The sequence below is a fragment of the Hibiscus syriacus genome, unplaced genomic scaffold, assembly GCF_006381635.1.
Source record: "Hibiscus syriacus cultivar Baekdansim isolate YM2019G1 unplaced genomic scaffold, ASM638163v2 tig00110387_pilon, whole genome shotgun sequence".
Taxonomy (NCBI): Eukaryota; Viridiplantae; Streptophyta; class Magnoliopsida; order Malvales; family Malvaceae; genus Hibiscus; species Hibiscus syriacus.
Genome location: NW_024062717.1, coordinates 3,274,463 through 3,302,162, shown reverse-complemented (window position 1 = coordinate 3,302,162; position 27,700 = coordinate 3,274,463). Strand labels below are relative to the sequence as shown.

The 27,700-nt window shown below is 33.8% G+C and overlaps 1 protein-coding gene across 1 annotated transcript in view; it reads left to right on the top strand.

Annotated features, from left to right (window-relative positions):
- Window positions 1-20,733, top strand: part of LOC120122719 (protein SCO1 homolog 2, mitochondrial-like) — a 31,031-nt gene extending 10,298 nt beyond the window's left edge. The window contains exons 2-6 of the mRNA XM_039141833.1: window positions 17,345-17,478; window positions 19,781-19,984; window positions 20,070-20,159; window positions 20,264-20,396; window positions 20,475-20,733. Of these exons, the coding sequence (XP_038997764.1) occupies window positions 17,345-17,478; window positions 19,781-19,984; window positions 20,070-20,159; window positions 20,264-20,396; window positions 20,475-20,592 (679 nt within the window). The 3' untranslated portion in view covers window positions 20,593-20,733. The remainder of the gene's footprint in view (window positions 1-17,344; window positions 17,479-19,780; window positions 19,985-20,069; window positions 20,160-20,263; window positions 20,397-20,474) is intronic.
- Window positions 20,734-27,700: the final 6,967 nt, after the last annotated feature.

The window sequence follows — 27,700 nt, the reverse complement described above, 5'->3', positions numbered from 1 at the left end:
TATGAATTGTGGAAAGGATACACTCCTAATTTACAATACCTGAAAGTGTAGGGGTGTCTGGCCAAAGTGGGTTTACCAGACTTTAAGAAGTCTACCATCGGACCTAAAACTGTTGATGCAGTGTTTATAGGGTATGCTACGAATAGTGTTGCATACAGATTCATGCTTTTATAAGATTATTCTATTTGTGAGTCAAGGGATGTTGTTTTCTTTGAAAATACTTTTCCTTTAAAGGAACCGAGAATGAATATTGAAACACAAATAGAATATATTCCATCCACTTCTTCTAGTAATCCTGCTAGGTCTTCTGAACAAATTGATTTCGAGCCTAGAAGAAGTAAAAGACAAAGAGTTGAAACCTCTTTTGGACCAGACTTTATTACTTCCTTTTCTTCTGAGATAAATGATTTAGACTCCATTTCAGATCCTATAACTCAAATTTTTTTGTTAGATGAGGATCCTAAAACTTTTGAAGAAGCTATAAGATCTATCGATGCTAGTTTTTGGAAAAGCGATGTTAATGATGAACAAGAATCGATAATGTCTAATCATACTTGGGAATTAGTTGACTTGCCTAACGAATTCAAACCAAACTCCAACAAATGGGTCTTCCGGAAGAAATTAAGGCCAGATGGTTCGATTCAGCGGTACAAGGCAATATTAGTAATCAAAGGGTTCACTCAAAGGTTTGGTTTAGACTACTTTGATACATATTCTCCCGTTACAAAAATCTCAACGATTCGTGCATTATTTGCACTAGCCTCTATTCATAAGTTGCAGGTACATCAAATGGATGTTAAGACTACTTTCTTGAATGGAGATCTAGATGAGGATATTTACATGGAGCAGCCACTAGGTTTTGAAGCACCTGGTATGGAAGGCAAAGTCTGTAGACTCAAAAATTCACTCTATGGACTTAAGCAGGCTCCTAAACAGTGGAATGAGAAATTTCATAAAACTATTCTTAGTTTTGGTTTTGTTGTGAATGGTTCAGATGCTTGTGTGTATTCGAAGATGTTTGACACTAAATGTGTTATCATAAGTCTTTATGTTGATGACATGTTGATTTTCAATTCTAACATTGAGTCCATTAACAAAGTTAAAAATTTATTGTCCACTAAGTTTGAGATGACAGATTTGGGAGAAGTAGATGTAATCTTAGGAGTCAAAGTTACCAAAAATGAGAAGGGATTTTCTTTATGTCAAGCACAATATATATAGAGAAAGTGCTAAAGAAATTTGACAGTTTTGATGTCGTCCCTGTTCGAACTCCTTATGACCCTAGCATACATCTAGTTAAGAATAAAGGAAGTAGTGTTTCCCAAACTGAATATGCTAAGTTAATCGGAAGCTTAATGTTCTTAATGAACTATACTCGGCCTGATATTGCTTATGCTGTGAGTAGACTGAGTAGATATACTCATAATCCGAGTGGTGAACACTGGATTGCTCTTAAACACTTACTGAAGTATCTTAAGGGTACTTTGGATTGAAAACTTGAGTTTGTTAGCTTTCTTGCAGTACTGGAAGGATATTGTGATGCCAACTGGGTTTCTGATAATGATGAGGTAAGCTCTACGAGCGGGTATGTGTTTACTTTGGGTGGAGCAGCAATCTCGTGGAAATCATCAAAGCAGACTTGTATTGCTCGTTCTACTATGGAGTCAGAGTTTATAGTTCTTGACCTAGCTGGGCAAGAAGCCGAGTGTCTCAGAAGTTTGTTAGCGATATTCCGTTGTGGGGAAGACCGACTCCTCCAGTTTCATTATTGTGTGATTCACAAGCTGCGATATGTGTAGCTAAGAACCAAGCTTACAATGGTAAGAAAAGACACATTCGTATAAGACATGAGTCAATGAGACACTTAATAAAGAATGGAGTGCTCTTTTTAGAGTATGTGAAGTCAGAAAGGAACCTAGCAGATCCACTTACCAAAGGGTTAAGTGGGGAGCTGGTCCTAGATTCGTCGAGAGGGATGGGTCTAAAGCCCATTGGTTGAGGAATTCATGGTGGATACCCAACTTAGTTATCTAAGTTCTATGTGGTCAAACGAAACCATGGAAAGACTCATAGTGCACATTCCTACTGCCTATCCCTATGACGAATAATGTGCATGCTTAGAATGAGCTTAAGTGCTCTTAATACATTCATAGCCCAGGATTTGGGTGGTCTCAGTGAGAAAGACTTGATGAATTTACCGATTTTGGCTGAATATCTATTCTTAATAAGTTCATAACCCAGAGTGAGTGGGTAGGAAATGATGAACTTACCTACAAAAAGGTTGAGTTTGTTAAACTCTTAATAAATTCAAATCCAAGTATTTGGATGGTTCTAGTGAGAAGGACTTACTGAATTTACTGATAAATGAGGTTGAATATTTATTCTTAATGACTTCTTAGCCCATAGTTTGGGTGGTTCATTAATAATGAACTTGAAGAAAGTCACCATACCCTTTGTGAGGTTGAGCTATTATTAAAGCTCTTAATTATTTCATATCCCTTTTTAAAGGGTGGTTTATAGTGATATAAACTTGATGAAATAACCTATGTAAGTGAGAAGGGTTAGCCGCCTTCTATGAAAAATGTTGGGCCATTTTTTAGCACACTTACTAGAATCCTGAGGTAAGATGGCTAAATATATACGTTGTATATATATATCTTACACATCGAGGATTCAGGTGGATGAAGGGGTTAGTTGTGTGTTATGAGTTTACCCTGATCTTAGAAAGTTCCAGGCTAGTTTCACTTATCTAAGAGAATGATTTCTCATCATCACTATGTACTAGTTCCAGATATGTTCACTAGTGTTTAAGCAACTAATCTCGCTATTGCTCTTCTGGAAAGTTTGTTTTCGAGTTTCAGACGATTTTTTTCTCATTAGTGGGGGAATATTGGTAATTCTCAATCCCACATAGTATTGGAAACACTATTGGGAATAGTATTTAAGGCTTGGCTTTCCCACTTTGTATATACTTTCGCATTAGTCTCGGCTCGGCACGGCACGGCACGACTCGTGGTCGTGGTAATACGTGTCTTTGACACGTCCGCGCGGATACTATCTTTTTAGAGAAAATTCTTGAGGAATTTCTCTTTGAAAAAAACAAATGGAAAAATGTGAAAGATTTCAACTGATATTTATAGGCTGCTGAGGACTGTTTAATTTCAAATGATAACAGCTGGTTTATGAGAGTTATCAGAAATTAAAAAGCTTTTCCTAAATTAAATCAAAAACGTTAAGATGTATCTGGACTGATTTCCAGCTTTGTACAAAGGAGACAAGCTGTTAATATCAGGAGTTACAGGAGTTATTTGATTTAATTCCATGGGTTACATGATATAATTTCGGGAGTTATAACAGCTGAACAATGATGCAATGAACCTGGACTATTTTTGAGTCAGGTTCATCTAGACGTTTCAGCTGTTACAAAAGAAGAGATTTAATCCTGAAATTTTATGGACGATTTTAACCCTATTTCTAGCCTATAAATAGAGGGCTATTGTTGAAAACATTTTGATATTTCGATATAACAAATTAAGTTAAATGAATTTTAAGATTTTCCAAATGATTTTCTAAGTATATTCGATAGAATTATTCAAATATCAAAACATTACTCCAAATCTTTCAAAGATCATTTTTAATCCTTACTCAAAGTGTAAAATTAAGTTTTAATCTTAAAACAATTTCAAAATAATTTTAGAAAGTATTTCGAACCATTTCAAAGCCAAAAATTCCAGATTGCTCAGAGGGAACCGATTCCCCCTAAGGGGGTACCGATTCCCCCATGAATGGTTTGGCTCCGAGAATTCCAGTATGCTCGGAGGGAATCGATTCCCCCTAGGGGGTACCGATTCCCCCCTTGTATAACGGTCAAAATATTTGAATTTTACACTTAGGGAACCGATTCCCCATAGGGGTACCGGTTCCCCCCACGCTCCAAGCTGTTTTATTAATTGTTTTCACACTAAAACGGCTATATGATCTTCACTAATCATCCCCAACGTTCAGAAGTGATTTAAGGTGTATTTAAACAAGTTCTGAAGCCCTTGATCAACAAGAAAATATAGAGAAACAAGAGAGAAAGCATCAAACACCAAGTTTGTGCAAATCAAGCCAATTTTCATTTCAATATTCATTTTGCTTTCAAAGAACACCATTTGTGCTCATTTGTAATTATTTGTGAGTGTTCTTTTCTTGTTCTAGAATTGTGCAAACATCTTACCTTGAGAGGTTTTCCTTGTAAGTTTGCAATTTTGTAATCTTCTCTTTGGGAAAGAATGTTCTCAAGAATTGGGGTATATTCTTGAGGGTGTTGTAAGGTTATCTCTTTAGCCTCAAAAGAAAGAACAAATTAGTGAATTTGTTGGAAAATCCTTAGTGTGGATAGCTAAGGTAGTGGACGTAGACTTTGATTGAGAAAGTCGAACCACTCTAAATCGCTGTGCAATTACTTTCAATTTTCTGCAAAAGCTTCCACCAAATTTTTAATTGCCAATTCACCCCCTCTTGGCCAATTCCTTCAATCGATTAACTCAACAATTGGCATCAGAGCCTAACTCATTTGAAGGTTTAATCACCTCTTGAGTCGATTCGGGAAGAGTTATATCGATAATCAAAGTCATCAATGGTCTCCGCTTCAAACTTCGACTCCGGTCTCGACTCGATGCCCGTCAACAAGCCTCATTTCTTCAATGGAGCTAACTATGCCTATTGGAAGAATAGAAGGATGTACTTCATTCAAGCAAGTGACATGGGAGCATGGAATGCTGTAGAAGAAGCATACATCAAACCTCTCACTCATCCAAGGTTGTGGAGTGAAGGAGAGACAATAATGTTCCAACTCAACTCCAAAGCCATCCATATCATTTTTTGTGCTCTTGGACCAGATGAATACGGAAGAGTTTCATCGTGTACAACCACCAAAGAAATATGGGACAAACTTCAAGTCACTCATGAAGGTACCGATGAGGTAAAGAAATCTAAAATTAGTATTCTAACACATAGCTATGACAATTTCAGGATGAAACCAAATGAAGATATCAAAGCTATGACAGATATATTTTCAATGATTGTCAATGGTCTCAAATCATATGGAGAGATCATTTCAAATGAAAAGCTTGTGAGGAAGTTAGTCTACTCCCTCCCAAAATCGTGGCAATCAAAGAAGACGACAATCATCGAGTCTAAGGACTTAACGTCCTTAACTCTTGAAGAGCTAATTGGGTCACTCCTCACTCATGAAATGATGCTCGAAGATGAGGTGGACCTCGACAAGATTGACGAGACACCAAAGGAGAAGGAGAAGAAGAAAAACATTGGAGTTGCTCTCAAATCCATAAAAGATGAGAGTGATTCGAATAACGATGACGATGACGAGGAAATGGCATTGTTTGCCAAATGGTTCAGAAAAATGATGAGACCTTATGAAGGCCTCAAAAATGAACCGAAAGAGAAGGACCCAATCATTTGCTACGAATGCAAAAAACCAGGGCATATCAAATATGATTACCCACAATTGAAGAAAAAGGGTCAATCAAAGAATAAACACAAGGCTCATGTGGCTACATGGAGCGATGAAGAAAGTTCTGATGAAGAGGAACAAGAAGTAGCTAACTTGTGCTTGATGGCATTTGGAGAAGATTCTAAGGTAACCTCTAACTCATCCGATTTTGATGATTTATCCTATGATGAGTTATTAGAGGAATATAATGGGTTGGCTTTGGATTATGAGAAATTATTTTTAAAATATAAAAATGATGTTTCAAAATTAAAAAATGAAAACAAACTCATATCCAAAACCAACAACGATCTTGAAAGTAAATCAAAGATTTGCAAATCAAACTAGAAGAGTTTGAAAAGAAAAATTTAGATTTGCAAAATTTACTTTCAAAGATCAATGATGATCATCAAAAGAAAATTGATGATCTTAAAACTTCTTTTGATAAAGTTGGAACAAAATATTTTGAAAAAGGTGGAAATTCAAAATCCAACTTTGTTAGAAAAAGTTTTAGAAACTACAATCATAGAGGTCCCCAAAGAACCTCTAATGGAAAAAATCGTTAGAAGTATGTGGGTTCCTAAAGAACTCATTACTACTAAAAATAAAAATATCCTACACAAATGGATACCTAAGGGGACTAAGATTTTGGAAACTAATGAATATGGACCCAAAAGAATTTGGGTACCAAAAATCAAAATTTAATCTATGTTTGTAGGGAAAGGAGCATTGCTACAAGGCACGGGAAACAAATTCAAATTCATGGTACCTTGATAGTGGATGCTCAAGACACATGACCGGAGACAAAAGCCGGTTCATTGAGCTTAACGCCAAAAATGGAGGAGAAGTGACTTTTGGAGACAATTCAAAAGGTCACATTGAAGGTATTGGTACAATAGGTAATACCTATTCCATACAAATTAAAAATGTTTTATATGTGAATGGATTAAAGCATAATCTATTGAGTATTAGTCAATTATGCGATAAAGGACTCAATGTCTTATTTGAAATTAATGGTTGTAAAGTCATTGACATTGCATCTAATAGGATTATGCTTGTTGGTCATAGAATAGGAAACATATACATGGTGCATTTAGATTCTTTTGATATGACTAATTTATGCCTAGTTGCTAAGGATGAACATGATAGTTGGTTATGGCATAGGAGACTAGGACATACTAGTATGAGTGTTTTGCAACGGTTAATTCAAGGAGACCTATTTAAGAGGGTTGCCTAAGCTTAAATTTGATAATGATAAAATCTGTGATGCTTGTGCTAAAGGAAAACAAAAGCGAGTTTCTTTTAAATCCATTAATGATGTATCAACTAGTAGAGTTTTACAATTGATCCATTTAGATCTTTTTGGGCCAACTAGAACTACTAGCTTGGGTGGAAAACAATATGCATTTGTCTTGGTAGATGACTATTCTAGATATACTTGGGTTCTATTTTTAAATACTAAAGATGAAGCATTAGAACAATTCATCACATTTTCAAAAAGTAATCCAAAATGAAAAAGGTTACTCTATAACTAGTGTTAGGAGTGATCATGGAACTGAATTTGAAAATCTTGGATTTACTGAATTTTGTAACTCTAACGGTATTAGCCATAATTTTTCAGCACCTAGAACCCCTCAACAAAATGGAGTTGTTGAGAGGAAAAATCGAACTTTAGAAGAAATGGCTAGAACCATGCTTTGTGAAAATAATTTGCCAAAATATTTTTGGGCGAAAGCCACAAATACCGCTTGTTATGTTGTAAATCGAGTAATGATTAGGCCAATTTTAAAGAAAACTCCATATGAAATTTTCAAAAATAAAAAGCCTAACATTAGTTATTTTCATCCTTTTGGATGTAAATGTTTTGTTTTAAACAACGGTAAAGAAAAACTTGGCAAATTTGATGCTAAAAGTGATTAAGGAATTTTTCTGGGTTATTCCTTAAATTCTAAAGCCTATCGTGTATTTAATAAAATAACTTTAGTTGTAGAAGAGTCTATACATGTTGTTTTCGATGATAATCCCCTTCCGAGGAAGGATTCTTGTGTGAATGATGATGTAGGTGTTATAAATACAAATGACGTTAGACATGACGTTGGAGAACCATCATCAAAAGAAGAAACGAAAAATGAGGAAACTCATGATCCTCTTGAGAATCCAACCATTGAAGAAAGGGAAGTATCTTATCTAAGAGAGTACAACTATGTCAAGGATGGTGAAATTATAGGTGATCCATCAAAAGGGGTAACAACTCGATCTTCTCTTAGAAATATTTGTAATTATGTTGCATTTATCTCATGCATAGAGCCTAAGAATATTAAAGAAGCATTAAATGATGAACATTGGATTATGGCTATGCAAGAAGAGTTAAATCAATTTGAGAGAAGTAAAGTATGGACATTAGTTGAAAGGCCTAGTAATAAATCTACTGTAGGTACTAGATGGGTATTTAGGAATAAGCTTGATGAGAGTAGTAATATAGTGAGAAACAAGACTGGACTTGTTGCTCAAGGGTATACTCAAGAAGAGGACATAGACTATGATGAAACATACGCTCCCGTAGCTAGGATGGAAGCAATTAGAATTTTATTAGCATTTGCATGTTTCAATGAATTTAAATTATATCAAATGGATGTTAAAAGTGCATTTTTAAATGGTTTTATAAAAGAAGAAGTGTATGTGGAACAACCTCCAGGTTTTGAAGATTCAAATTTTCCGGATCATGTTTTAAAATTGACAAAAGATCTTTATGGTTTAGGAAGATGTAGTTCTAGAATTTGTTGATACTTTGCACCAATTAGAGGATATCTTTACAAAACCTTTAGACAAGGAACGATTTTGGACACTTAGGAGAGAATTAGGTTTAACCAATCTATCTTCACTGAGTGTTTAAAATAATTTTAGCACTTTTAATAATAAATGAAAAATGCTTATAATAGTAATTTTTGATTGCATTCATTGACATTAGTTAGGGGGAGTTTATGATTCTTGATGAAAAATTAATTTTATGTTAAAATATCGTTTAAAGATTAATTGAATTGTTTGAACATGATTAATTTTCAATATATGAGTTGCCAATACCACTAGAGGAAATTAATTTAGCATTTTGGGTGTTTAAAATCAGATTTTAGTATTTTGGTGCAGAGGGAATCGATCCCCCCTTGAGGGAACCGAGGGAATCGATTCCCCCCACAGGGGAATCGATACCCCCTAGGGTTCTGGTTATACACGGGCAGAACCCTTTAAAATCCTCAAAAACCCTCTATTTTCTTCCTTCCGCCGTTTCTCACCCTCTAAGCACTCAAATCTCCATTTTGCCTCAAATCAACATTTTTAATCGGAATTCACTTCAAATATCATCCTCTAAACCTGTTGGAATCATCAAAAAATGTGCAAACTTCATCTAATCTCACTCAAATCCGAAATCATTCAAGGTATTTTTCAAAACTTCTTTTTATCAATTTATGAACATAGAACTAGTTTTAATTAGTTCTAGGTTGAATTTTTGATCGGGCATTGATTATTTAGTGATTAGAAACTAGATATTACAACTAATTTCATCAAAAACACAAGATTTTTTTCAAAATTTTCTAAATTTTCGAAATAAAAAAAAATTATTAATTTTCAAAGTATTGTGTTTTGATTAAATTATGTTGTTATTATGAAAACTATACATATATTGTTTCTCAAAACCATATTTTTCAAAAGTTTTTCAAAAACTTTGCCCATTAGGATTGATTTAGAGAACCTTGAAATATTGAGGACTCAATTGAGTTTTGGGATTGATTGAATTGCATACATGTGTTTTCTAAATTGTAGGTTATCAATTCTGTTTCGATTTCCTAAACCATATCCAATCCTAAACGTGCTAGGTCTTCATCTAGTCGTTCACACCATCAACCAAATCCACCTCCAAATCCTCCACCTATTCCAATTTCTAATCCTAATCCTATTGATCCTAATTTGACTATCCAAAATTCGTGTTTCAATCATCCTGGTCCTAGAAATCATCGTTTTTGGTATTATCAATATTTCGACTCTTACAAAATCCGGGAAGAACGTATTCCTTCTCGTCAAGCTATGTTAGCTATCAATTTTAAATATCTTCCTCTTTTACAAGAGTGGAAATTTGATAAACTCTTTGACCTTGAACCCATCGTTTACCATCAACTTGTTCGTATTTTCTATTCTAATACCGTTTGTGTTAAAAACCAAACTAAAACCGAACCCATAGGAATTCGTTCCTACCTTCTAGGACAATTCTTATATATTGACTCGGCTTACATAGCCAATACATTCAGATTAGATAATGATGGGATTTCAAATGAAAAACAGGTTTTAGGATCTCGTTATAAAAGAAGGGATAGTGCAAGTGTCCTAGACCTTCATGAACGTTTTCTTCATCTAATGATTTCTTGGTGGTTTTGACCATCCGGAGGTCGTTACTCTACTCTTAGAGCCTTAGATCTTTGGTGGTTACATTTTTTCGAAAACAATATTAAAATCAACCTACCTCATATTTTTTTTGTTGAAATTGTTGAAACCGTAAATCTTGTTCCTAACAAAAAACTCTGTTCATCTCTTGTTTACGGTTGCATTTTGAGTAATCTGTTTTCCAAAGCTGGGCTTAGAGTCGGTCTAGATGTCGTTTTCCCCCTTAAGAAACAAATTAACCTTCTTTCCTTAATGAGAGCGGGATGGATTAAGGATAAGGAAACCGGTGAATGGGTTCAATCTTCTGCAAATACTCCGGGAGCTAGTTCTTCACAAGCTCCACCCGAAGCTAACAAAGATCTCGAGCTTGATCAATTAATGCGAGACATTGATGAAGCCGAAGATGAACCTGAGCAGCCCAAAGAGCAAGAACAACAAACGCATCCAATGCCTCCATATTTCCAATCCTTTATGGAGACATTCGATTTTCGATACGCTACTATGGATTCACACTTTACTTCTATAGAGTCCCATTTATCCACAATGGGAGCTCAACAATTAGAAATTCTTTGGGAAATGCGTGCAAATAATGAAGCAACCAACGCACGTATTAATGACCTCACTAACGAAATGGCCGCTATGCGAGCTCGTTTTACTCCTCCTGATCTAGATATGTGATTCAATGTTTTTCTTTGAACTCCAAACTTGTTGTTTTAACATTTTGAATATTTTGGAATGTTTGAATTTGTGGATTGATTGACTTTGAATTTGTTTGGACTCATGAATGGTTAGAAATTATCTATTTGGTGTGATTAAATTTATTCATTATTGCATCATTTACTTCATGATTAGATATATAATAATTTTTCCATTTCACATTAATTATGAATATTGATTATGAAACTAATGGCTAGCGTTTCTCTTGCTTGTGATCTTAGCAGCTTATATTATATATAATCAATTGGCTAAATGATTTCAAAACCTTGTTTAAATTCTTTAAAATGTCTTTTTGATTTAACAAAAAGGGGGAGAAGTGTTAAGTGTTAAAGTGTTTTTAAATGATAAATGGGAGAAGTGTTAAAGTAAGGGGGAGTAATTTCAAAACTTGATTTCAAAATCTTAAAATTACTAAAATGTTTTGTTATATCAAAAAGGGGGAGATTGTTGAAAACATTTTGATATTTCGATATAACAAATTAAGTTAAATGAATTTTAAGATTTTCCAAATGATTTTCTAAGTATATTCGATAGAATTATTCGAATATCAAAACATTACTCCAAATCTTTCAAAGATCATTTTTAATCCTTACTCAAAGTGTAAAATTAAGTTTTAATCTTAAAACAATTTCAAAATAATTTTACAAAGTATTTTGAACCATTTTAAAGCCAAAAATTCCAGATTGCTCAGAGGGAACCGATTCCCCCCTAAGGGGGTACCGATTCCCCCATGAATGGTTTGGCTCCGAGAATTCCAGTATGCTCGGAGGGAACCGATTCCCCCCTTGTATAACGGTCGAAATATTTGAATTTTACACTTAGGGAACCGATTCCCCATAGGGGGGTACCGATTCCCCCCACGCTCCAAGCTGTTTTATTAATTGTTTTCACACTAAAACGGCTATATGATCTTCACTAATCATCCCCAACGTTCAGAAGTGATTCAAGGTGTATTTAAACAAGTTCTGAAGCCCTTGATCAACAAGAAAATATAGAGAAACAAGAGAGAAAGCATCAAACACCAAGTTTGTGCAAATCAAGCCAATTTTCCTTTCAATATTCATTTTGATTTCAAAGAACACCATTTGTGCTCATTTGTAATTATTTGTGAGTGTTCTTTTCTTGTTCTAGAATTGTGCAAACATCTTACCTTGAGAGGTTTTCCTTGTAAGTTTGCAAATTTGTAATCTTCTCTTTGGGAAAGAGTGTTCTCAAGAATTGGGGTATATTCTTGAGAGTGTTGTAAGGTTATCTCTTTGGCCTCAAAAGAAAGAACAAATTAGTGAATTTATTGGAAAATCCTTAGTGTGGATAGCTAAGGTAGTGGACGTAGACTTTGATTGAGAAAGTCGAACCACTCTAAATCGCTGTGCAATTACTTTCAATTTTCTGCAAAAGCTTCCTCCAAATTTTTAATTGCCAATTCACCCCCTCTTGGCCAATTCCGTCAATCGATTAACTCAACAGCTATATTCAACTTCTCAACTCACTCTCAAACATTCACAATTCACTTACAAAAGTGTTTTCTACAATTCTCTCTGTGAGTTCTCTCTGAGTGCTTTCCAATCAGAAGAGCAATACCACCAGCAGTCCACTCCGGTTTCGGGTGTACGGAATTCACAGCGACCGTGTTAACCTCGGGGACGATCCGCCTACTACAGCGATTACACACATCAGGGCGAATTCATTTCTAAGGCAGTGGTTTTTACCACGACACGGTTTACGAATTTGTTCCTTTTAATTACTGTTTATATTTTTAGTCAATGCTAACGGTGTAGTTTTGCAGTTCATTTATCCAACACAGTTTACTCGAAAGCTCTAGGTCATTACAAAACATGTGAACCGGGCTATTCTATAAGCTAATTACATTTTAAATAAAGTTTCTCATAAGAAAAGGGACAATACACCATATGAGTTATGGAAATGTACAAAACCTTTCTACAACTACATGAACATGTGAGGGTGTTTTGCGAAGGTAATGACCTCATTACCAAAGCAAATGGAAATATGTCTTAAAACGATGGATTGCATTTATTGACTATGAAAAACATAGAAACACATATCAATTTCTTGTGTACGAGTCAAAGAATCCTTAAATTCACAAGAACATGATACTAGAATCAAACAATTGGTCATTCTTTGAAAATATATTCCTTGTAAAATTAAGGAATCTATTTCAAGTTCAAAGAAGTAAATTTTAGAAATTATCGATAAAGATAGTCCGAACAATCAACAAAATGTTAAAACTGAGCCAATAATGAGTAAACGAGTTACGATGCAAAAATATTATGGATTAAATTTTCTAACCTATATGTTAGAGGATGAACCTCAAACATATAACTCTATCATATTTTCATCTGAAAGCACCTTATGGAAAGATGTTATATATCAAAAGTAAAATAGATTTCATCATGTAAGATCATACATAAGAATTAGTGGATCATTCTCTAGGAATTAAATCATTAATAGATTTTCAAATGAAAAATAAAGACATACAGAACAATTGATAAGTGCAAGATTAGACTAGTTACAAAAGGTTATCGATAAAAGAAATACCTAGCCTACTTTAATACTTTTTCTTTAGTATAAAGAATAACCTCCATAAAAGTAATACTCGTAATTGTCATATTGCGGAATCTTAAAGTACATCAAATGGATATTAAAATAACTTTTTTGAATGGAGATATAGATAAAAAGATTTACATGGAACAACACGAGGGTGATGTAGTTCCAAATCAAGAAAGGAAAGTTTATAGATTAATGAAATTTTTATATGGACTCAAGCACTAAAGTAATGACACAAGAAGTTTTTATAGTGTCATGATGATAAACGACTTCAAGATTAATAAGTTCTATAAATGTGTGTATGTCAAAATTATTGACATTGGATATATAATCCTATATTTATATGTTAATGACATACTCATTGTTGAAAACAACAATGAAATGATAAAGTGTGCCAAAGACATATTAAACTCAAGATTTGACACGGAAGATATGAGATTAACTAATATGATTTTTGACATCCAAATCAAGAAATCATATGAAGATCTCATATTAACTCAGTTATACTACGTGGACAATGTTCATGAAAAAAATTAACAATGATGATTATGGTATAACTAGAACATTAATAGATATGTGTTAGCATTTATTTAAAAAATGAAAATGTTGACCAAGTGGAATATGTAAAAATAATAGGAAGTCTAATATATCTCAACAACCGTACTAGATCATATATTATTTTCACTATGAACAATTTAACCAAATTCACAAGCAATCTAAGGGGAAATCATTATAAAGCGATTGTGAGGGTATTAAGATATCTCATATATACTTGGGACTATATAATGTAATCATTAGTAAGATATGTTAAATAATTCTTTTAATGATCGTTGTGTGTTCGATGACTTAAATGACATAAATCAACTAAGCGAGAGTGAAGTAAGAATGCTTCAAGGAAGCTATTGTGAGATAAGTCTCTCGAATTCTTGCAGAATCAAGAGATGTTCACAACCCATTTGAACATACCCATGAGAACTGAAAACCTTTCTATGGAAGTATTTGTGTGAGATATATAATTGTTTACAGAGACGACATAATAGTTCAAGAACATCACATCTATGGTTATCTTGTAAAATAAATATATTTTATAAAGAAAGATTCAAGGGTTGGTGGTTATCTAGCCTATGAAACTATAATCATAGATTTTATCATCATATTGAGTCAATGTTTTGATTAAATTATCAATTTCATTCATGTGAGTGATTGTTTGATTAAAAGGATAAAATTAAATTAAATTTGATGTCTCTTAATTCAAACGTTATATTAGGTAATTATTACCTAATTCACAAGACGAGAATATAATGCATTAATGTTTCCTTGATTCTCGGATATTAACTTCTCCATTATGTAAAATTTTCAATATTTTTTAGTGTAAATCTTACATTTAAATTGTGTGAACTTAAAAGGTAAACACAAAAAAAAAAAAATTCTTTATTTTCAAAACAGTTTTAGTGATAGAAAAAGACAATGTTACATTTCACTAATCACTTCAGTCGAGTTATTGTTATACTCATATTGTTGTTGTATTCTGGGAGGCAGTCAATCAACAATCTCCAGCATCATAGGAGCAGACAAATTTATCTTAAGGAAATTATATAAACATACCTCAACGTCTCTGCCTATCAATTCCATGACTACTGACAAATAATTTTTTTCTTCAATTTAACTATAATCTATTTTAATTATTATTACTATTTATTTCTCATATCACATTTTATCTACCAACCTGTTATGTACCAAGAGACGGAATGGCTAGTGTGACAATGGTAAGTCCAACAACCGTTTATAAGACTAGAAATTAGAGCTCATATAGTCAAATAGGTGACTTGTATCCCTTAAACAAATACTTCAGTCTTAAATAAAAGTTTTAAGAATAAATTACATGTTTAATACCTAAATTATTAATTTTGTTTCGTTGTAGCATCTAAATTTTTTATTTTTTTTCAAAATCATACGTAACGTTTAGTTTAGGTTTCAATTTGGTACCTCGTCATTACAAACTTAGTGGCATCGATAATGTGGAACTACTTTCCCTTTTTCGGTATTCCACGTGTATTGCAATGTAAATTCCACGTTATTAGTGCCATTAAGTTTTTAACGGCGATGTACCAAATTGAAACTTAAACTAAACGTCAGGTATGCTTTTAAAAAACCTAAAATGTAGGTACTAAAATGGAATAAAAGTGATAGTCTAGGTACTAAATATATAATTTACCCAAGTTTTAATTAACTAAAGGAGAAAACTTGTTGGGTAAACGTAAAGCCCAAACTTACGACCTTTCAACTGGACATATTGTCCTCGTCAAATACATCACAACTCCTCAATTATATTAGGCCGGGATGGAATTTAAATGAATAAAATGCTAATAGAAATTGAAAGAATAATACAGATAAAAGAAATAGATTTAAGTTAACTTAACAAATTTGGCTCCATTATTTTACGCCAAATAAAATGTATACAAAAAGTAAAATTGGCAACATCTTCTATTATTATAATTAAGGTCAATAACATTTTTTTTAAAACACATATTTTTTTTGTTAAATTAAATTAATTGACAAAAAAATACATGAGAAGCTAATATTAAGGGTATAAATGAACCGAGTTTGAACAAATAAAATTGTATTTGTATTCGTTTATTTATTTTTCAGGTGTTCATGTTTGATTCGTGTTCGTTTAAATTTTCGGTATCATTTTCATGTTCGTTTATTTATTTTTGAAGGTGTTTATGTTCGTTTGTTTAACATTCAAGAACATGTTCATTTGTTTAACATTCAAGAACATGTTCATTTGTTTAACATTCACGACCACGAACATGTTTGTTTAATATTTGACAACCAACACTCTCATTTTACCTTTAAATTGCAAGCCAAAAAAATGGTGAAACTATGCCACTAGTCTTTAAGTTCCTTAGGCTTCATAGTTTGAACTCCAAAGTTCACCTTATGTTCAAATTTAGTTCCTACATTCGCCAATATTTAAAATGTAAAAAAATGAAGGGAAGAGGAGAACAAAGTAAACGAGCTTATAAACGAGTTGATAAACTAGTTTATAAACAAGTCAATAAATAAGTGTTGTTCATGAACATAATCAAACATTACACATTCCTATTTTTGTTCGCTCGTTAATTAAATGAACATAAAATTTTTGTACATATTCGTTTATTTAGCATAATAAATGAACATTATACGAATGATTCATGAATAACTTATCGAACGATATGTTCTTTTACACCCATAGCTTAATAAAATTTGCCTTTTTAATGATTTTAATATATATATTTATTTTTTATTAATATTATTATTTTTAAAATTTTCATGTAAAATAATAAAAATAGTTCACGCTTGTATTGACAAAAGCATAATTATAACTAATTATCGGTTAACAAATTTTTATGTCAATTATAATTTAAGAAAAATAAAATTAAAATTAAAGATCAAAGAGATAAACAAAATTTAAAACTAAAATAATATTTTTTAAAAGTGAGTGTAAAAATGTGATTATATCTTATAATTAATATATGTCTAAACTACACATTTAATATACCCAATTATTGCTTTAGTTCCGTTTTGGTCACTCAGTTATTATTATTTTTGAAATCATACCTAAAATTAACGATGATGCTGACATGTCACCATAATGTAATGACACGTCATGATTGAAAAAATAAAATTACCACATCAGCAGTTATATTTATTTTTTAACGGCGGTGACCAAAACAAAACCAAAATATAATGTTAGATATGATTTTGGAAAAAAAAGTTAGGTGACCAAAATGAAATTGAAGTGATAATTGAGTGATTAAATATATAATTTATTCTTAGTATATTAACGATAGCCATGAATTGAATTTTATCAATGTGTATATGGGAATTTAATTTTAACAAATTAATCAAAATTACATACAGTTCGTAAAAAGTATTAAAAAATTCTACAAGCAAATGTAATAATTCTAATTTAAATACATTTATTTATTTTAATATTTTTGATAAATTTGGATGAATATAAGATGTCATATGCTAAGATTCAATCATTTAATATGAACGTTTTTATTCTTACATATATAAAGGTGGTGAGCAAGAAAATTTCGGTCAGAGAAGTAGCTGCTTCATATTTTGGGTGCAAAAATAAAAAAGGAATCACAGATGGGCATTTGCTCCCAAGAGTAATTCTCCTAAATATTTCCCCAAATCTGTAATATGCCCATTTCTCGCTTCATTTTCCTTTCCGCCAAGCACCGCTCCGTCCGTCCTCCTACTCTTCTCCCAAGGTCACACTCTAATCTTTCTCTTCTATTTTTCTTTCTTTTAGCTGTTAGAATAAAATGGGTTTTCGTTTTTTGAAATTGTATTATGCCAGAAAAAGAACGAAAACTATGATCGTTATGCTCTTAAGTTTCTTCTAGGCAACATTGAAGAATCTTGTTCAATTCATGATATCCGATCTCTTTTAGTTGAATGTTAGTTTGGATTAATATAAGTCCGGAGTTTGTGACCTTTTGAATTGTTTTGATGCTGCAATTGTTCTTCCACGAGTCTTTTTGTATATTTCATGTATTTTGACGATGAATGGTGATTTGGGTGTTTGTTGCAATTACCGTTTGAACTTCTTTTCCTTGCATGTAAAACATTTAGTTCATAGTTTTAGTCTTCTAGATGGTATGAAGCAATTTTTAGTGTAATTGGTGAAGCTATAGGTTCTAATGCTTATATGGATATGTAGGTTTGATCCATCTAAGAGAATTCAATCTTGTGGCTATGCTCAATCAGCAAAGAACGGTTACAAAAATCCAACTGGTCATCCTGTTGTGAATGTTGAAACACAGACTTCTCGCTCATGGGGTGCTTATGTTATTGTACGCTCATGAAATTGCTTGTTCATATGTACTTTCCATTGTTGTTATATTGTGTATGAACTTTTTTGTTGGATATTGGAAGTAGGAATAAGTGGTCTAATAGTTATTTTTATCCTTCTTTTGCGCAGCCACCTATGTGACTAGGCTTTGGTGGATTGGTAGCTTTTCTGCATTATAATGATGAGAGAAGAGCAATTAAGAGAGGCACCTGTTTATCTTCTATTGTTGTTGTGTACATGCCTAGATGTTGGAATCTTGGTTGTTATTCACCAGGAGTTCGAAACTAGGTTGTTCAGATATGCAAGGTCTCTACATTTTCTTTTCTTTCTTGTATAGAAGTCCCATAATTTGTTTATTGTTGATATTTCTATGAAGTAAAACCTATTAAAGTAGATGAGACCAAGCAATTATTTGCTTGAGTAAATGGTCGGTTGATCATGAGTTTCATTGCTAGGGTTCATATTTAACTACCTACAAGTAGCTTATTTCATTAACTTCCTCTGCATTTGTTCTTTTAGATAAATGTGCTGGATATTGTTGCGAATCTTCTACTTACCAGTTTTGGTCCAACTTATTTATTTATTCATGTTATTGTGCTTCTTTGATTATGCTTGTGCTTAAATGTCCCAATTATTGTCCTTTTGCTGTTTGTATAGTATCATAATAGCATCATATTCTAGTTTTCTGAGAAATGCCCAATACTTCTTCAAACAGATTCATCGCTTTATGATACATTCTTAAATGGTTAGGAGGTTGGGAAGGTTAACTAAATATGGGCTAAGTTGAACCAAAATGCAATCACTGATAGTTCAGATGACATTTTTGCATGTTTCTTATGCATTACCACATTTGTCTATGAATGACTTTGACCTATAGCAAATAGAAGGATTTTATGGTAATGAAATTCTTTGGTGTAGATCTTCCATATTTTTATTCTCAAGATAATTCCATGTTACGTCACTACGATCGAAAGTCAGGCATCAGAAGTTGTCTCTGTATTATTTTATTTGTGGCAATATGTAATTGAATAGATAATCAACAAGTGACACAGTGTACTTGCATTTGTGCATAGATAATCTATTGTTTGATTCTTATTAGGTTGTAGAAAAAGCATGTGTGTTTCCCTCATCTTTTTCTTTTGAATTATGCTTTGGTTGACATACAATAAAATATCTAAAAACAGTGGAAATGTGGCTGGATAATACAGAAATATGTCCATAAAGCTTGGGGCTATAATTTTTACCCCAATCTAAAACAAAATTGTGTTACTATAATTTCTGCTTCTTTTGTAAAGGCTGTAGTTCAGGTTGGCACAATTAAGGTAATAAGGTGACATGCAAGCAGCAAGATGTAATAAATGCCTAAAAGAGTATTGATGACCATTAAAAGGTACATGTTAAGATAAGGAATGTGTTTGTTAAAAGCCACATCTGATTTGGATGTTTCCTGATTTTTTTGGAGAAGCTGGTGAAGAAGAGTGGACATAAGATTGTATATACCGGGAAGAAGTTTTTACTTTTTACTGCTTATTTAGTTTGCTCAAGTGATTTGTCATACATGATCCAAAATATTCCTCTGGTTGCATCAATTTGAGGTTTAAAGATCCTTGAAATTTTGCAGGCGTCTTTTTGGTGTTTTGTCCAATGCCAAGTGAAGGAAGGACTGCATAAACATGACTAGTCCTATCTTTAATATGCTTAGTGTTTCTGTTCAGCAGGCACGGAATACAATACTGGTAGTTCTGATACTGCAGCAGCTCCAATTATCGGTGGCCCATTCACTTTGGTAAATACAGAAAAACGGGTCGTTAAAGAACGGGAGTTTCTTGGAAATTGGGTTAGCCTGTACTTTGGCTATACATCATCTCCTGATATTGGACCTGATCAAGTCCAAATTATGGTGAAGGCTATAGATACATTAGGTATAATCCCTTAAAAAGACTTGGTGTTATATATAGCTATTAGTCTTGTAATATTCTTGACAATTTTTGTTTTATTTGTATCAAGAGTCAAAAGAGAATCTGAAGGTTTTACTTATATTTGTGACAATTGATCCTCAGCGTGATGGTCCTGCACAACTCCGTGCTTACCTCAACGGTTTGTATGCCTTGGGACTGAATATGTGACAATAATAAGCTACTCTTGTGTACATTTACATATGTTTGGCTAATATATCCTCCACTTTTGCATTCAAAGTACAGAGTTTGATCCAAGAATAGTGGGATTGACAGGACCTGTTAGTGCTGTAAGGCAAATGGTACTAGAATACCGTGTTTACTTCAAAAAGGTTGAAGAAGAAGGTGATGATTATCTTGTTGAGTCTTCTCACAACATGTATGTTCCAAACATTGTTCAATCTTTTGTATTGCTGTTATTGTTGAGAATTTGATGCAGAAAGTTTTAAATGCTCAGGTATTTGATAGACCCAAAAATGAAGGTTGTAAGATGCTTTGGAGTAGAGTATAATTCTGAGCAACTGTCGAAGGAAATATCGGAAGAAATGAAGAAACATCAAGTTAAAGCCGAGTAGAAAGGCTATGCTGGTTGCTTTGGTGTACCTGAGCAATGTTTAATCTCACACTTGGGATAGCATAGAAACTATTGAAACCAACCCCTATCTTTCCTTTCTTCGAGGTCCATTTTTCTCCAATATAGTTTGATTTCTCATAGGACAATTCTATTTCAAAATGAATAGGGTGTTGTTGAACTTGACTGGAGGAATTGAGATTTGAAATTATAAGAAGAGGATATGCCAACTTTGAAATGAATATTGGATGACCAACGAGATGGCTTGCAAAGCTATTTTATGATTTGAGAAATTAATTACAGCCCTCATCAGGGTGCTTGATCTACATTTCAGAATGATGATGATCAGCACTAGCCTGGGCGGGACAATAGTTCCTAATGATAGTGAGGTCGAAGGGTTCAGTATCGAGTGCCAACCATTGTTCCACTGTGAATAGCTGCTGGGTACATGGGGTATGGACACCGGTTGTGGTGACTTCCACATAGTTACAGTACCATCCATGGTGCGGACCCGAACCGTCCGATGTTAAGTTCATGGCACATACCGGTGCAGTCAAGCAACGCCCTCCACCTGAGAAAATATCCAAGTTTCCTCATTTGAAATAGTTATACCCTGCCCCCATTAACCCTCCCCATGCTTCCAGGTTGCTAATATTGACATAACTGCCGATGACATTTGTCGGAACCGTTTTTCGGGTGAGTCTGGAATTAGATTTCAACTTAAATAAAACGGATTATAGTCGTCACCGATCATTTATTTTAAAACAAAGGGTTGATCGGATATCTTATTTCTTACATGATCCGCGTCTTACCAAATATGTGTTAGATTCAAGAGTCGGTTACAGTCAAAGAAGGGTTAACACCCTTGAACTGCCCTTTCGGTACTACGTAATTTTCAGTTGTCTTTAATTAAAAAAGTTGTAATTTAAATTAAAGTTAAAAATATGATCCAAATTACTTACCTTTAACGGTTTTGAAAACGTACCCTTAAAAAGCCGAAAACGTGTTAGAGAAAAAAAATAATAAAAATAAATAAGATAAAGAAAATAAAACAAAGAAAATAACAAATGAAATAAATAAAAATAAGATAAAGAAAAAAAATAAAGAAAATGAAAGAAATAAAAAAGATATAAATAAATAAAATAACTAAATAAAGATAACGAAAAGTAAATATATAAATAAATACATAAAAAATATAAAGAAATAAATAAAGATAGAGAGAGAAAAATAAAAAAATAATAAAATAAAGAGGAATATATATATATATAAATATAATAATAATAATGAAAATAATAATAAAATAAAACCAAAAAGAAAGAAAATGGTAAAAAAAAGAAAATAAATAAATATATAAAAAGAGTAAAAATTAAAAATATATATAATGATAAATAAATAAAGTAAAAATATATAAAAATATTTAAAAAACATAATAACGATAAATAAAAGAAAATGAAATAAACCAAAAAGAAAAGAAAGAATAAAAATAATAAAACCTACTAATATATATATATATATATATATATATATATATATTAATAATATTAAATGACTAAATTAAAATAAAACAAAATGAATGGTATAATTTGAGAAAAAACAAAAATAAAATGGGGATTTAAGGGAAAAAATAGAGCTTTACAAAATATGGGGACCAAAATTGCAATGTCCCCCTTACAGAATGAAAACACGCGAATCAAATAGAGTGGGGCGAGTCGACGCGCGGGTCAGGAGCCGAGTTTGCGGGTCGATATAAAAGCCAATGTTTTGGCTTAACTACTCCATTTTTCATTTTCAACACAAGCCCCCATTTCTTATATTTCTCTCAATTGTTCTTCAGATTGAACAACACGCCGCCGTCTAGGTTCATAGGAACCCAGAAACCGACCATTGCCACCTCGCCGGTCGCCGTTGATCGGCGGCGAAAAAAAAGTTTTGATTTTTCTAAAAGATTTTACCACCATCGTTACGAAAATCACGATGGTTTTTGCAAAGCGGCCTCAAGAGAGGCTAGATCTGAGATTTAAAATCTCAAAATCTTCCCCTAAAGTTCATCGGCCTTTCGAAAAAAAGGAAAAAAGAAGACACCACATGCAAGCTACGAACTACAAAAAAGGTATAAACCTTTACCTTGTATTGCTCTTCGATTTTTTTACAAAAATGCTTCGGATACACTTGCAATTTGCTTGTATTTTTCGTGGTTTTTTTGTGCGTGAGTACTTGTGCCTATTATTTTGTGTAATCGTGGTAATATTCGTGATCTATTGTCCCTCAAATGTGTGTTACATACAATATTTATAGTAAAAATATATTATTTTCAGTACAAATAGAGTCCTAATGAAATTGTTCTTTGTTGTTTATTGGTGATGCTCCATGTTCGTCGGATGGTTCGAGGTTGTTGCGTGAGAAACGACGGTTTGGCCAAGCTGGGATGAAGGCATGCGGCGCTTGGAGGAAAGAAAGCTAGGGTTTCAAACCCTAGCTGGGTCGGTTCGGGCTGTTCCATATGGGTCACATGCAGTTGGGTTCCTGGGTTGTTGGGCGTGTGTTGTTGGGTCTGGGTGCTCTGTTGGGTAGCTGACGGGCTTGCTTGAACTGGGCCTTGGGGTTTAACATTGTAACATTGGGCCTAATACAAGAAATAAAAATGTGTGATATGTACCATATTGTATAATATAATTATAATGAGATAAATCAATATATAAATATATTATAGCAGTATGATCAAAATAATATTAATCGATGATGAAATTAGGTGTCTACAGCTGCCCCTCTTTGCTCATTATCGTATAACAAAAATAGAGCAAAGATTAAAAGACACAAATTTCATCTCTATCGAATGTCCTCAGTCGTAGAGTTGAAATCTTATGTCAACTTGAATTAAATTTGGAAATGACTCCCTCGCCGTGAGGTTGAGTTAAACTGGGAAATTCTGAGCACGATATCCTTCGTCGTGAAGTTGAAATCGAACTCGAAGCTTTGGCAAGTAGCTCCTAGATCGTCTTCTAGCTCAAGATACTTCGTCATGAAGGTGAAACTTGACCTGAAGACTTCGGTGTTGTTGTGTTACAGATGACTCATTCGTCGTGAAGTTGGGTTAATCTTTTTGGGTACAATACCCTTCGTTGTGAAGTTGAAATCGTGGATGGCTCATTCGTTGTGAAGTTGATCTTTGAATTGGATATCCTTCGTTGTGAAGTTGAAATCCAATCTAAAGATGAATGTTGATGATGGACACTATATCCTTCGTCGTGAAGTTGAAATCCAATCTAAAGATGAATGTTGCTGGTGAACACGATATCCTTCGTCGTGAAGTTGAAATTGTGGATGACTCATTCGTTCTGAAGTTGAGCCTTGAATTGGATTTCCTTCGTTGTGAAGTTGAAATTCAATATAAAGATGAATGTTGCTGGTGGACATGATATCCTTCGTCGTGAAGTTAAAATTGTGGATGACCCCTTCGTTGTGAAGTTGAGCCTTGAATTGGATATCCTTCGTCGTGAAGTTGAAATCCAATCTAAAGATGAATGTTGCTGGTGGACACGATATCCTTTGTCGTGAAGTTGAAATCGTGGATAGCCCATTCATTGTTAAGTTGAGCCTTGAATTGGATATCCTTCGTCGTGAAGTTGAAATCCAATCTAAAGATGAATGTTGCTGGTGAACACAATATCCTTCGTCGTGAAGTTGAAATCGTGGATGGTTCTTTCGTTGTGAAGTTGAGCCTTGAATTGGATATCATTCATCGTGAAGTTGAAATTCAAGTATTGTTTCACAAAATTGGATTTGAGTTGGATATCATTCGTCGTGAAGTTGAAATCCAATCTTGAGTAAGTCTCACCAATTTGCTTTGAGTTGGATATCATTCGTTGTGAAGTTAAAATCCAATCTCGAGTAAATGGTGTCACTTTGAGTCCAATATCATTCGTTGTGAAGTTGAAATTGACTCTGAATGAAACTGAAAAGTTGTTTGTTGAGTCCAATATCCTTCGCTGTGAAGTTGAAATTGACTCTGAATGAAATTGGAAAGTTATTTGTTGAGTCCAATATCCTTCGCTGTGAAGTTGAAATTGGCTCTGAAAGCTGCAAAAAATTATGTGTGTAAAAAATGATGAATGTGATGCTCTTAAGTATGTCTAAGATGCATGCAATATGAATTAGCTCTTGTTTTATTTCCTAAGTGGAGTCTCGTGCTTTGTCTGCCAATCTGGTCCTTGGAATTGAGCATGCCCCATTTCTTCTTGGGTTGCAGCCTTTCACATTTGAGACTGTCTTGTTTGAAAATATTTTTTTCTCCTTTCTCTTATTTTAGGAGGGAAAAAAATAAAAGAATTCTGTAAAACATTGATACTTAATTCAGGCTTGTAATCGAATCAAATCATAAACATGAGTTTAAAGCATATCAAAGGAATCAATAGCTCTTTTAATGCTTTCACAGTTATAGCTCTTTGAAAAATATATGAATTGATGAGCCAGGTTGGCTTCATAATTTCTAAAGTTTCAACCCTAAAAACGTCATTTTTCTCGGTCATTGCAACATGCCTTTTTCTTGGCTTGGCATTTTAATTGGATGTAGACAAAATGACGCAACTAGCATGATCAATTACTAGACCCTCTATTTTCGTACTCTGAAATCCTCCATTTGTTCAAGCTTTGTAGGCCTCTCTAACAAAGGTAGTGCAAAAATATCAGTCTAAAAATAAAATTCTTGAGTGCTCGTGTGAAATTGACTATAACAGTTGTTCCTTAACTCTTTTAGTCCATCATTACCGAAAATTTCTTGTTTAGATAAATTTGATTTAATATGCCATTGTCTGGCTAGCCGAATCCATAAAGTCGGGGCGTTTAACCAATTGCTTTAGAGGAACAGCTTAACATTATAATCACTTTTATTATGTTAAGTGAAGGGTTCGTCTCGTCACAAAGTCTTCGGCCTGACAATAGCAGTGCAACAAACACCGAATTGCTGAGTGTCCGAGCAATGTCATGGTTTGAACGTAATATATTCATAAAGCCAGGGCTTTCGAGTTTCCTCTATAACCAATTGCCTTAGTGGAATAGCTCAGTTTTTACGGATTTAATTTCTTAAGATTATCAAGAAGAACCTATTATAGTCTAGGTGATTGTTGAAAGTAAAAAATTTCATCTTTAGAATTCAATTTCTAAGCAACTGACCTAGACTAGATTCACCTACTCGACTATTCCATCTGTAAAGATCATGATCATCACTGAGCGTCTTAAACAAAAAGTATAGTAAAGTCATATGCGAAAGATGCCCAATGTTGTTCGCACCTATGCACACCTAAATACCAAGCCTCTTTTTTTTTTCCCTTACGAGAGGAGAAGGCTATATTGGTTATTCGCAAGAGAAGGGTACGGTGTTTAAGCGTATCTTCTTGGGTAAGGGCAAAGTCCTTGTTTTACCACTTTTAAATCATGTTACTTTGTCAAAGATTCGTAACTTTAAATCATTCACATAGTTTTTTAATTCATTCGATATTCAAAGAATCACACGTTTGCAAATTTGATTTATTGCTCATCGTATTTAAAGTGACATAAATTTATTTAATTGTCCTTAATAAAACTTGAGAAATGATGAAAAACAAATTCAAACAAAGTGTTGCAAATGATGAAATGATCTTTCTCCTCACTTGGATGCCCCCGAGTTGTTGAAGTCGATCCGGTTCTTGTCACGCATCTTCTGCACGATTCTCTTGAATGCGTAACAATTCTCAATAGTGTGCCCCGGGACACCACCGTGATATTCACAATGAGCATTCTCATCATACCACTTAGGGTATGGGGGATTCATTGGTTCCACCAAATATGGTGACACTACGTAGGTGTCAAAAATTTGTTGGTAAAGTTCTTTGTAGGTCATGGGAATAGGGTCAAAATGTTCCCTTTCCTTTTCCTTTTTAGGTTCTCTCTGATTTTGTTTAGAAATACCTGACGGTACAACTGCAGTGGTTTTTGTGCCAGAGATCGTAACACCTTTGTTGGCACTTTAGGTGTTAACGTTGTTGATCTCTCTATCTTTCTTCATGGGAGGATTCTTGCTTGATTCATCTCTCTCTATTTTGCCTTGTTTTATGGCCAACTTGATCATTTCACCGGCCATAACTAAGTCCGAAAGGCTCCCTGATGTGATTGAAACCAGGTGCACGAAGTAAGGGGATCTCAAAGTCTACACAAAGAGCTTTCTAGTTTTATTTTCATCCAAAGGTGGATGAACTTGCACAACCAAATCCCTCTATCCCTGTGCGTATTGTCAGAAATTCTCGTTATGCTTCTTCTCCAAGCTTTGCAACATAACCCGGTATGGTCTCATGTCATTAATGTGATTTTACTGCTCCAAGAAAAACTTGGCTAAGTCTTTCCATGTCTTGATATAAGATCGGTTCAGCTGATTGTACCATCGGATATCTGAACCGGACAAGCTTTCCTGGAAGCAATGAATCAGGAGTTGATCATTTCCCACATACCCTATCATTTTTCGATAGAACATCGTGATGTGGGCCGAGAGGTAATTGTTTTCATTTTTTTTTTGAATTTGGGGACTTTGAACTTCGGTGGAAGTACCAAATCTGGGATCAGGCTAAGCTCCATTGCATCTACTACGTAGTAATCATGGTCCCCTTTGACCACTTTCATCTAGTCTTCCAACATTTGAATTTTTTCCTCCATCTTCTTCGATTTATCTTTCTCGTCAAAATCCGGGATATGGTAATCATACGTATGATTATCAGGGTTGGTTGCAGAAGTTTGTATCTTTGCAACAGATGAGGCTTTCCCTTTTTCTGCAGATATGTCCCCTTGCAATCCGGGTAATATTCCGGGTAAGATAACCACATGTGGGGTCGGTGATATAACTACCCCTCGGACGAACCTGCCCCAGGTGCACTCGGTTGATGTAGACCCGATAACTTGGCCATAATTTGATTGACCAATGACTCTTGGCTTTTCATGATTGTATCCAAAGTACTCAGACTGCTCTGGTTTATCTTATCTTCTAGCTCTCTCTGTAACTTCAACTTATTTTCCTTGAGTTGAGCAATTTTTACTTCCATCTTCTTCTTTTTCAAGCGGGTGTTATGCGGATAGGGTGTGTCCAATGC